Genomic DNA, 11,854 nt, shown 5'->3' on the forward strand with positions numbered 1-11,854 from the left:
CTGCAGCTGCAGCTCCTGCAGCACGGCTTGGCCATCAGGCAGCACCGGGGCTGGGGCTGAGATCTGGTGCCCAGCTTGACCCTCTCTTCTTCCTGCTGTTTTATTGCCTTCAATTCATTCCTTTCCACATGGGTAAGTGACTTTTTGGTGGCAATTTCTTGCCAAGTGCTGCTGCTGGCTGCCTTTTCTCATCCACAGACCAGGTGGTGAAGATTCCTCCTGCAGGATTGCTCCTGCAGGCAGGCTGCTGTGCCCTTGGGCTGGCTTTGGGCATGGTGAGATGCTCCCAGTCCACAGTGAGGAACCTGTCCCCACTCAGAGCACTCTGTGATGGCAGCCCGTGTGTGTGTGTGTGTGGTGTGTGTGTGTGTGTGTGTGTGTGTGTGTGTGTGCAGCAGGGACATGGCTCAGGTGAGATGGTGCTCTCAGCTTGAGGCCCTCCTTGCTGAGGATGCACAGTGAGGACCTCGTGGGGAGAACCACAGCAGCTCTTCTGTGCAAGGGGTGTCTTGAAGTGGTGTTGGTCTTCTGCAGGGGTGGGACCAGGGGAAGGCAGGCTGGCAAGGACATGGCACAGCACCCTGAGGGGGCTGAGCCTGCTGTGAGGGAGCTCTGGAACTTAATGCCTGAGCAAAGTTTGGTGTCCTCAGTCTACACAAAAATGAAATCCCTGCCTGCAGATGGAAATCTGTCCTCTCTTCTGAGCAAGGGAAAGCTCTTCAGCTCCTTGCTCCCAAAGCCCTGTTTGGGTGCTCAGCTGCTTCTGTGTCTCCTGTGAGCAGCCACACCACGTGTGTACCAAGTGCTATTTCTGCTGGTGGTGCAGGCTGTGCTGCAGCTGCAAACCCCAGCACGGCCACACTGGTCCATCCTGTGCGCTCAGAGCTCTGTGATCCCACCACAGGGCACGTCCCCCTGCCCCAGACTCGCCCCAGCCGGGCTGTGTGTGCCCACCCTGTGTGCAAGCCTGTCCCACGGGCAGTGCTGACAGCAGGAGCTCTGCCAAGAAACGCTGAGGCAGCTCCTTGAAGGTCACCCTGGTGATCACCAGCACAGGAAAGACTCGGATGTGTGACACAGCTGTGGCTGTGAGACGAGGGGAAGTGTGCACCGAGCTGTGCCTGCTCTTACAGGAGCTCAGGAAACCAAAGCCTGCGGAAGGCAGAGGGGCTCGGGGGCTCTGTGGCACGAGGACTCACCCAGCACTGGTCCCATCACTGCAAGCAGCTGGCAGAGATAAAAACCAGGGGAGTGAAGATGTTCAGCCACCAGAGTCGGGCAGCAGCTCTGCTCCGTCACTGCCCTGAGGAAGGCAGCACTTGGCTGGAAGTGTCTGCATGGGCTTGGGTTCCAGCTAATCCAGCACTGGTGTCATCAAAGCTGCACCTCCTTGGCTGCCTTGCCATCCTGTCAGAGAAAGTGAGCCCTGCTGAGGGCCACGGTGGTGCCCACAGGTAAGTGGCTGAAGTGGGTGAGATGAGACCTGGCACCTCCAGTTAGGTAAAATGAGTCCCACCAGCTGTTCTTGGACAAACTTGGAAAATAACAGGAATATTTTAATATGCAAGAAGCAGTCCCCAGTGATAATTTAAAATCATATCAATGTATATTAGAGATAGGAGCTACCTGCAGATCCTAAAGTCACCATCACATTAAATGCCCCTGGCCATGAAGAAATGGGCTTTTAGAAGAAATCGTTGCTCCGAGTCTACACAGAATTGTCCTGCAAAGCAGACTTGTCCTCACTGCCAGCTGGTGAAGCTGTGCCAAGGTTTATGTCCCCACAGCACATACGTCTGGAGGAGAGCAGGCTCCTTCAATCAGGGCTCAAGTCTCCAAATTATTTTGGTAGAAGATCAGATAAAACAAACCTTTATTGTTTGTTTGTTTGTTTTTGTTTGTTAGTTTGTTTTGTTTTTTTAGTGGCAGCATATCTCTGCAGCTTTCTGGTCTTGCTCCACTTCTCTGTTGACCACTGGCTTCTCCAACTTCCCAGAGATTAAAAAGAGCAGGATAGATAATGAGAAGGAACTCTTGGTGGCAAAAAAATTTAACAGCACAGAGCTGCAGTAGCACAGTCTGTAGCTTCTGACTCTACTTCCAGCCTGGCAGCCACAGCAGTTTCCCAACACTGAGCATTTCTAGTGTCCTCAACCCTCAGCATTAACCAGCCATGAGTCATGCTCTAAATAATGTTGAGATGTGGTTTAGAGCCCCAGTTTGTTTCTTTAGAGCATACATGCTAGTCTCCTTTATGTACACTCTGGTATTTAAGTTTTCCTACCTAAGATGACAAGGAACTTCTCCTTTTCAGGCCTCCTTCTGACACTGGCCCTTTTGGCGCCAAGGGTTATCAGGAAATGAGTCAGGAGTCACCAGAAGTTCAGGAGGGCACAAGGTGCCTGCTTGGTGCACCTGCAGTGCTCAGCTGAAGCCACTCGCAGGGCAATGCTCCCTGACTTTCCTAGGAACTGGGACCACAGCTGCCTCCCAGTCCCAGCTGCCCAGCCTCCCCCAAGCACATGCTGAGATGCTGATGTCCTCTCTGTGCCAGGGGCTGGAGGTGTGCAAGGCTCCTGCCGTGGATGGGGCACAGGAATACAGAGCTGTGAGCTGTGGAGCTGCTGCTGCCGGGCACGGGGTGGCTGCTGAGCCTGGGGGTGGGAGGGCTCCTGATGGGGCAGGACATGGACTCTCCCAGCTGTTTCACCTCCAGCCTGTAGGAAATGCAGAGTGGGGCTGGGCAGTCACTGCACTGTGTGTGGGGTGCATGCTGATGGCACAGCTGCTGCCAGAAGCTCCTGCAGGAGCAAATGCTGTCTGTGCAGGTCTCTGGCGAGGCTGCCTGCTGCAGCAGCTCTCTGAGAGATCTTCCCTGCCTGCCTTCCTCCAGCTGCTGCTGGAGCCAGCTCCAGCAGCATCGCCTCATCAGTGCCCTGGCTGCTGATTCAGTAGGCACCTACTGCCCCCCGCCCCCAAAGGGGCTGTTGAGGTGCTCAAACCCACCTATCCCCAACCCACCAGCCCCCACCCACCTGCTGGGCATAGCAGAGGTTCCCAGGCCCTTCATTGGGAAGCTGCTCCTCTGAGGGACATGGCTCTGCTGAGGACAAGAACACTTCCCAGGGCTCAGTGGTCCTTCATGTCCCATCCCTCCAGCCCTTATATGTGCATATGGAAAAAGCAGCGAGGCACAGGGGAGCCCCAAAATCTCACAGAAATGTGAGATTTTGTGCTGTAGACCAGCCCCTCCTCGTTCCCCGTGAGCAGGTTGAGTGCTGCTGTGTGAGCCAAGCTGCAGGTCTGATCCCAGGGGAGCTGCCACTGCTCAGACACCAGCTTGTCCCCACATCCCACACACCCTCCTCACCCTCTGCCTTCCCCCTTGCACCTGGGGAGAGAATGATTCCTGGTCCCTCTGATAAGGCTCTGGCAGATACTGGGGAAGAAAGGAGTGGGAATAGCACTTCCTCCTCCTCCCCTCTCAGTTTCTCCATGGCTGAAAAGTCAGTGGTCTTGCTGTGATCAGGGAGGTTGTGGCTTCCTGGTATTCCCATGGGAACCAGGCCTTCCAGAGCAAACATCAGCTGCCCCAGCACTGGTGAGGACCAAGCTGGTGCTGGTTCTGTCCCACAAGGTCTCCAGCAGCTTCATCTCTGTGGTGGGGGCTGCAATGTGCCCGTCTGTGGCTTTGCAAATCTCTTTCTTTCTCTACAGAACAGCATGGTGCAAAGCACTGAAGTGCAAAGCTGGAGGGTTTATTACAGCAGGTGGTGGGGAAAGGCTTCAAATCTAAAATTCAGCCAAAATCTGTGCTCTATGGGTCACCCCCTGCCCTCCAGCCTGCCCCCAGCACAGCCTGCTTACAGACTGTTGGGACAGACAAATTTCCTGAGTTGCCAGCCTTAAGACTGAGGGAAAGCCAAACCAAAATAAACCTGATGTAGCTGGGTGCTTTAATTTTCAGGAAGAGCTGTGCAGCAGCAGGCTGGTTCCCAGCTGAATCCTTCTTGCTGTATCAAGCATAAATTCATCAGGTATTCCATTTCCTGGGGAAAAAAAAATAAAGCAGAATAATTCACTTGGAAATAAAGAGTGGAGCTATTTTTCCCTCTGACATGGTGAATGCAATTACCTAAGGCATGGGAGGCTGAGATAACTCACTGATTCAGCCCCCACTCTCCAAAGAAACCATCATCATTCTGTCAGAAAAGGCTTTAAACTCCAATTCACATCCTGAATGCTAAAACATCACCACATACAGAGGCTGTCCTTATGATTTCCATGCACCAGCTGCTGCATCACAAGGAAAACACACTCATAGACAGGCCAGAATTTATTATTGTCAAGGCCATATACAGAGTGCAAGCTCCCTGTGTTTGCTGACCCATTTACTGATGCTCTTGGTGTCTCCTTGTCCATCAGGAGCAATTCCTAGTGAAGCAAAGCCCACTGGCACCCTGTTAGTAGTGTTTGAGCCACACTGGGGCTGGGAAAATGTGCATGGGGGTTGAGAATCTCAAGCCGTGTCTGTTTGGAGAGCTGAGTGCAGGCAAGCCATAAGCCTGTGATTGCCCCTGAATTTAATTCCATTTAGGCAGCACTCTCCCACCTCTTCTGCCATTACATAATGGAGCAGAGTAATGACTTTGAGCAATACTCTTTGAGTGGCAGCAATCCAATTCTCGACTGTATTTTTTTTAATGGTGGGGGGAGAGCAGGTTGGCAGAGGGGAGAAAGAATCTGTTTGGTTCATCTGCAATCCCTGTTTCACTCTGGGAGCTTTAGAGGACAGACACATTCCTCCATCTCTGCTAATCCTCCTCTGATACAGAGGATTTTCCTGCCATTAAATGATAGCTTGTGAGAAAAAAAATGCCAACTTTTCAGAGACTGACTCGTATGGCTAAGGGCAGCCTCATGAGCAGGAGGGAGGACACAGCCACTGCCTGGCCAGGTAAGCAAGGTATCCAGATGATTTCTGTTGGAAATTTTGGTTTCCACTATTTGATGCTTAGCTGGTTACACTCCTCTGTGCCAGCACCTATTTCCTAGGGATAGAGCCAGTCCCTTACTGTTGGTGATTCTTTCCCACCTCAGATGAGAGGAATCTGCCTTTGGCATGGCTTGTGGGAAGGATGCAGATGAACTCCTGAAAAGCAGTGGCACAAAGCTGCAGGATTCCCTGAGAAGGTCAGTGGAAAAGGAAAGATACTCACCAGGAAGGTGCTGGGGACTTCTTCAGTTTGAAAGTGTGTGAGAGAAGAGCCTTTTCCTTCATCTTCCTTTCTAAACATAGATATTTTTGTGGAAAAATAATGCAGGAAAATGACAGAGGATGAAACCCATCTCTATTCTTCCTGTGTGCTTTTAGATCCCTTAAGTTTGCTTGCCAGACCTGAAATGCCACTAGAGAATAATCAAGGTAATGTTGGCCATCGTTCTAAATGGTGAGTATACTCTTATTCTGTATTATCCAGAAGTGGATTAGACAGATCATTTGGAAAGGTTGCAGTTACATATTCCATTATTTGCAATTATTGTCTCTTTACCCTTCTTAGCACTCTACAACCTTTCTTTTTTGTTTCTTTTCCTTTGGTCTCTCACTCTTTCTTCCAAATATTGAGTTACTGTAGTATTTAAAAGAGAGAAAGATATCATCCATGGGAGGAATTTTTTTTATTTTTAATGTCACAAATGTTTTTATTTAACTGCCCTATTTCACCCTTTTGCTCAAACACAAATCTCCTTTGAGTGCTCAAATGTGTCACCAACTGGCTGAAAGCTTCCAGCTGCTGCCCTTTTTTAGGGAAGGGGAAGGAGTGAGGTGGGAAAGATGGGGATGTTTCAGGCTATGTTGATCAGATGAGATCTTGCCAATGGGGAACTGATCTCTTTTGCCCTGAGCAACAGCTCTCCTGAGGGTTTGGTACGGTTCATGTGGAGGATTTTTTCCAGCTTCCTTCAAAGAGGGGAAATTGCCCACCAAGGCTACATTACTGAGGGGTTTCCTCTGAGATCCTGTTGCTGGGGGGATATTTTCTCATTGGATGGTCATAACACTCTTGCTTTTCACATCCCACACATTGCAAATAGGCAATGTAAATAGAGATCTTAGAAGTCTGCTATGAAATGCTATTAGAAAACCCAGATTTGGCACTTGTGTATAAGGAAAACAGGCTGGATATGGCTTGGGGGCAGATATTTCCTCTATTGATTGATTCGAGGAGGAGCAGGGAGGGGAAGGAGGGGATCTGGTTATCAGCAGGCTCATTCCTACACTGCCCACCATGTGCACAGCCCTGGAGGGAGGTCTGCTCTGAAGGTTAGGGATGTGACTGAGCTTGGGCAGCTGGAGCTAAACATGGAGCTTGCCAGCCTCACCTGTAGGACAGCCTATGCACAAATGCCCCTCTGGATGTCACCCTGAACCCACACAGGGCTCCCTACCAGCGGCAACCCTTGCATCCATCATTTTCCAGACAACCACCTGCAGTCAGACATTTGGGAACAGGCAAATCCTTAATCTGTCTGGCCCTCAGTTTATGTAACTGCCTAACAAAAACAACATATGCCCCTGTTGGCACACAGAGGGTGGTCTGGTGCAGAGGGGACCAAAAGAGGCAGCCCCTGGGCAGGCTGCACAAAGAAAGAGCAATCTGAGACCAGCATATTGTTCTCCTTCTTGTCCTTATACTCCAGCTGTTTTCAGGGGGATTGAAGGGGACTTTCCTTTAGCTGTGGCTGTTAGATAAGGGCCTGGGAGAAAGGGGAAGAGCAGACAAACAAAATGACAACCTGTCTAAAATCCTTTCTACCTCCCAGAGTCCCTCACTATCATTTATCCTTGAAGTGATGTTGTTTTGCTAATTCTCCAGTCACAATAGTGTGCCCAGGCATGATGAGACCTGAATTTTGATGAAGAGGCCAAAGCTCATCCTTTTGTGATGCTCTCTGTATATTTGAATGCCTTTCCTACATGCAATAACCAGAATGGTTTGAACAGACCCAGGCTCCAGGGCAGCCCCTGGGCTGATGCCCTTCAGCAGGGACTTGCCCAACAACTGGTTTTGCAAATCTCTTTTACACAGGCAGTGTAAACTCCTAAATACAGCCCCATGCATGTTGTCTTTAGAGAGGATAGAGGGAAGGCAGAGCAATTGGAGCCCCAACTGTTGTTTCTCCTGTACATTAAAGCCTTAAGGACTGCAAAAATAAAACTTGATGCTTGCTGAAGGTGATACTCCTGGGCATATCACTTCACAAGTCTGCCTTATTAAAAATGCCCATGGGAATACAGCTGTAGTGGGCAATCCCTGTGCTGCAAACCACAGGGGGAGGCAGCCCAGCTGCTGGGAGCTTCCCCCTCTGGACACTCAGCAGGAGTATGGAGGAAACCCCCCTGATCCCAGCAGTGCAGGAATAGAGGTGGATGTTGGTAAAGCTGTTGGTATCTCATGTTTTGCTGAAAAAAAAGAAGAAAAGGATTATGTCTATATTGGAGCTAATAAATTGCAGCAGGAAACCAGTCAGCAGGAATAGCACCAGTTTGTGCTTGTGACTATGTGGATATTGCTGGTGTGGCTGCTCATTTTGTGGAGGAGAAGGTAGCCTGTGTCTGGGAGAGCAGTTAGGAAAACTGACTTCAGTTCTTCCTCTCTAACAAGTTTATTTTAATGGAATTAGAGAAAGAGTTGTGCTGAAAGGAACTTAAAGACCATCTCATTCCAAGCCCCCTGCCACAAGCAGGGACACCTTCCACTAGACCAGGTTTCTCAGAGCATCATCCATCCTGGCCTTGAACACTGGCAGGATTGGGGCATCCACAGCTTCTCTGGGTACCCTGTGCCAGTGCCTCACCACCCTCACAGTAAAGAATTTTTTCCATATATCTGACCTAAATTTCCTCTCTTTCAGAGGAGAAAAGCATTTTGCATTAAAAAGAAAACAAACTTACTTTTCTGATTTTTTTGACTGAATGGTTTTTCCCCACAAAAACCCTGTCTGTGGAGGCTGATGTCTCCCAGTTCTTTTGCTCCTTTTTGTTCTTCTCTCATTTCTCCCAAGAGCCTTCTTCTCTTCCTTGTTGTTCACCCACCTGTGTGGGACTAACCTGGGAGGAAACAACAGCCTTGCACCTCCCATATCAGGCTGATAAAAGATGGAGTGGCAGCTCCCATCATAACATAACAGAAACATAAGGCACGATGGTGACTGTCTTGAGAACTGCCAAAGTAGCAAAAACTGTGCTGGAGATGCAGAGTTTCTCATCTATTATGAGATCATGAACCCAGCAGTTGAACAATATCTATTAGTTTGTTTTTACTCATGCTGTCATAGCAGTTCACAGTGGGAATGTGTTGTCAAACACTGCATTTCATTGCCTTGAGAGCTGAGAGTTCCCCTTCCAGTGCTGCACCAGCTCATGGCCCTGGTGGAGAAACATCAGGTTGAAAGAGTAAAAGAAAGAAAGAAGCAAAAAGTGTGAATTTGACACACTTTGGGCAATTAATTGATCTCCCCTGCCCATTGCCAGACTCAGGATATACTGCCATCCCCTTTTCCACACCCAGGGATGCTGTAACCCACCCACAGCTGCTGGCCTTCAATGCATCTCTGCCTGCGTACTGGCCAAACCATGTCCCCATCGGGCAGCAGAGAGAGCCCAACAGAGACACCTGGGAAATACTGAATTCTAGGTGAACCTGCTCTTGGGGAGAGGAATTAATCAAAGATTGTGTTCTAGGCGACATATATTCTCAGTAGGTTTAGAAAGCCCAGAAGATTTTTTAAGAATTTTACACAAGAGGTCCTCAGCACTGAGGTGGCAAATAGCTTGGCTAGAGGGGAGGAAAAAGCGTAATTTATTTTTACTGCTCTGACGAATTAATTTGCTAATGATGCATTCTTTTCTCTCCTGCCTCACCTCTGTGGGGGCGGCAGTGATCCTTTGGGTGCCACAGGTCCGTGGGGTGTGGGCCTGCGTGCGCTCCTGCCCTCCCAGCTGCGTGTGCACCCCGGAGAGGAGCTGCTCCGTGCTCTGCGACCGCGCCGGGCTGGGGCACATCCCCAGCGAGTTCCCCTGCGAAGCCTCTTCCATCAACCTGGATAAAAACAGCATCAAGTTCCTGTCTGAGAGGGCCTTCGGGACGCTGCCGTCCCTCAAGTCCCTGTCGCTCAACCACAACAACATCTCCTTCATCACGCCGGGGGCGTTCAAGGGGCTGCCCAGCCTGACGGAGCTGAAGATGGCCCACAACGAGTACATTCGCTATCTGCACACGCGGACCTTCACCGCGCTCCGGCGCCTGGTGAGGCTGGACCTGGCCGACTGCAACCTCTTCAACATCCCAGACAGGATCTTCATCGAGCTGCCTGCTCTGCAGGAGCTCTTCTGCTTCCAGAACAACTTCCGAAGGATCCCAGGCGCCATCAGGGGCATGGAGAACTTGACCCATGTGTACCTGGAGAGAAACAGGATTGAAGCGGTGGCCTATAACTCCCTGCAGGGCCTGACCAAGCTGAAATACCTGAATCTGCAGGACAACAAGATAAATGTCATCCATGAGCGAGCTTTTCAGGGCTGCCAGAGGATGGAGTACCTCTACCTGAATGACAACTTGATCAGCGAGCTTCCAGAAAACTCCTTTGATGGCCTGAGGCGCCTGAAGATGCTCAACCTGGGGGGGAATTTTCTCAGGAACATTTCCAACACCTGGTTCCGGGATTTGGGGGAGTTGGAGTTCCTCTACCTGGACCGCAACAGGATCAGCTACATCGAGGAGGGGGCTTTTGAGAACCTCACCAGCCTGGTGGCTCTGCACTTGAACAGCAACAACCTGACGACGCTGCCCTTCTCCGTGTTCGAGCCCGTGTACTTCCTGGGCCGCCTGTACCTCTTCCGCAACCCCTGGGAGTGCGACTGCCGCATCGAGTGGCTCAAGGAGTGGATGGAGAACTACAGGCTGGTCAGGGATATTCCGTGTGCCTCCCCCTCCTCGGTGGCGGGGATTGATCTGATGGACGTGCTCTTCGAGAGGTCTCCCGAGGGTTACTGTCTCGACCCGGAGGAGCTGAACATCACGGCCGAGCGGCCGACCCCAAGCGAGGAGCCTTGGTCCACCACAGAGAGCAAGTTCAACAGCCTTATCTCCAAACTCCTGCTCCAGATGGGCCTTCCTGAAGAGGTGGCAAATGCCACTGAAGTGTACAGCAACAGCACACAACCAGATGGACAGACTGAAGGGGTTTCTTCTGGCATGGGGGGAGACAGGACCGAGGCTGACTCCTCTTCCTTGTACCTCCCAGCACTTCTGACAGTGATTGTTCTGCTGTGCAAATAGTCCAAGGGCTGGATGGAGCAGGGGTTCTGCTTAAGGGCTTAGACTCTGCATCTACTTAGTCATCAGAGAAAAGCTTTATTGTGGGCCTCTGATACTTAACAAGCTCCAAACTCTTCCAGGTTGGGTTTGTTGGATCTGGCTCCAGATTCCCCTGGGAGCTGTTGAGATCTGGGTCCCGCTCTGGGTGACAAACCTGCCCTGTGGGTGTCACAGAGCCTCCTGGATACTCACAAGGACATGGGCAGCACTAAGATTGAGTTTTGCCTAGAGATGTGTGATGCTCTGCTGGGAAAGGAGGGAAGAGGGGTCTGTCTGTGGGGTGTTTGTTCCATCAGGCCAGCTTGCTAGAGCAAGATGTTCCATGGTGACTCAGCTTCATGAGAGCAAGATGGGGCTGCAAAACTGGGCCCCTCTTTGTGTCCTGACAGACACCCACACCCACCCATGGCAGATGCTGCTGAACAATGGGAAACTGTTCCTCATTTCCTCAGTGGGTGCAGGAGGGAGCAGGGCAGTTCTGGGCAACATCCAGGGATGCAGCAGAAAACATGTATAGGCCTCAATGAAAACATCCAGGAAACATGCATAGACCTCAATGAAAACATCCAGGAAACATGTATAGGCCTCAATGTAAACATCCAGGAACATGTATGGACCTCAATGAAAACATCCAGAAACACATATAGAACTCAATGAAAACATCCAGAAACAAGTATAGACCTCAATGAAAACATCCAGAAACATGTATAGGCTTCATGGAAATGAGGAAAGTGCCTGGGGGGACACCTGCCCCAGGCAGGTCTGGGATGGGCACAGTATTTTGGCCGTGACCACAGGCAGGACTTTGATCCTCTCTCCCCCCACCATTATCCTGGTACTGTGAGGAGAACCAGATGGACCCGTGTTTGTCAAACATTCTTCTCAGAGGCAAAGCTACTTCAACTTAACTACTTATCCCTTAATTTCAATGTGTTTTTCAGTGAATATATTGTTTCAAGGAATACATTTTTTTATTTGTAGATTGTTTCATGGCATGGCAGCAGGGGCAGAACATGGTGATGACAAATACAGCCAGGCCCCATGAACTATCTTGTATTTCTACCACTAATATGTACCATGTAGTGTGTCATATTATGCCACATTGATAATTTTCTTTTATACAGCATCTTAAGTGTTCTATCTTTGAACTCATCAATAAAGGCTGCTAATATGACCAGAAAAAATGATGTTTTATGTATCAAAGCACATTAATAAAATAATTTGATACTTTATTCACAAAAATAAATTAACTACTCAAACCTAGGTTTTGTTTTTTTCTGGAGATCCTTGAACAACTCTGGTGATTTTTTTCTTGTAGGCTACTCAAATGGTGCACATGAGCCTCCTTTCATGGCCTAGAGCAAATGGCAAGCTATTTATTGCAGCATAAGTACTTTCACTTAGAACCTGACTATGCTTATGTTTGTGTTAAGCAGCAACACTTGAAAATATAAGTGACTATATAGATACAG

General features: G+C 49.7%; 1 protein-coding gene across 4 annotated transcripts; it reads left to right on the forward strand.

Annotated features, from left to right (window-relative positions):
- The first annotated feature begins 1,318 nt into the window (after positions 1-1,318).
- On the forward strand, positions 1,319-11,641 carry NYX (nyctalopin). 4 transcript variants are annotated; one of them, XM_085560298.1, is made up of 4 exons: positions 4,820-4,957; positions 5,101-5,252; positions 5,375-5,425; positions 8,944-11,569. In XM_085560298.1, the coding sequence occupies exons 2-4, from the start codon at positions 5,123-5,125 to the stop codon at positions 10,341-10,343; spliced, it is 1,581 nt and encodes a 526-aa protein (XP_085416424.1). In that variant the 5' UTR covers positions 4,820-4,957; positions 5,101-5,122; the 3' UTR covers positions 10,344-11,569. The 4 variants fall into 4 exon arrangements, with proteins under 4 accessions (XP_085416406.1, XP_085416424.1, XP_085416411.1 ...); XM_085560280.1 differs by lacking the exons at positions 4,820-4,957; positions 5,101-5,252 and adding an exon at positions 1,319-1,454 and having other exon boundaries at positions 5,375-5,450; positions 8,944-11,641; XM_085560285.1 differs by lacking the exon at positions 4,820-4,957 and having other exon boundaries at positions 5,056-5,193; positions 5,375-5,450; positions 8,944-11,641.
- The last annotated feature ends 213 nt before the right edge of the window (positions 11,642-11,854 follow it).

Source organism: Lonchura striata, chromosome 1, assembly GCF_050655825.1.
Source record: "Lonchura striata isolate lonStrDom1 chromosome 1, ASM5065582v1, whole genome shotgun sequence".
Classification (NCBI taxonomy): domain Eukaryota; kingdom Metazoa; phylum Chordata; class Aves; order Passeriformes; family Estrildidae; genus Lonchura; species Lonchura striata.

Coding starts and splice junctions, on each gene's coding strand:
- NYX (XM_085560298.1), top strand. CDS start 5,123: ATGGCTTGTGGGAAGGATGCAGATGAACTCCTGAAAAGCAGTGGCACA. Junction 5,253..5,374: donor GGGACTTCTTCAGTTTGAAA/GTGTGTGAGAGA, acceptor GTGTGCTTTTAG/ATCCCTTAAGTTTGCTTGCC. Junction 5,426..8,943: donor GCCACTAGAGAATAATCAAG/GTAATGTTGGCC, acceptor TGGGGGCGGCAG/TGATCCTTTGGGTGCCACAG.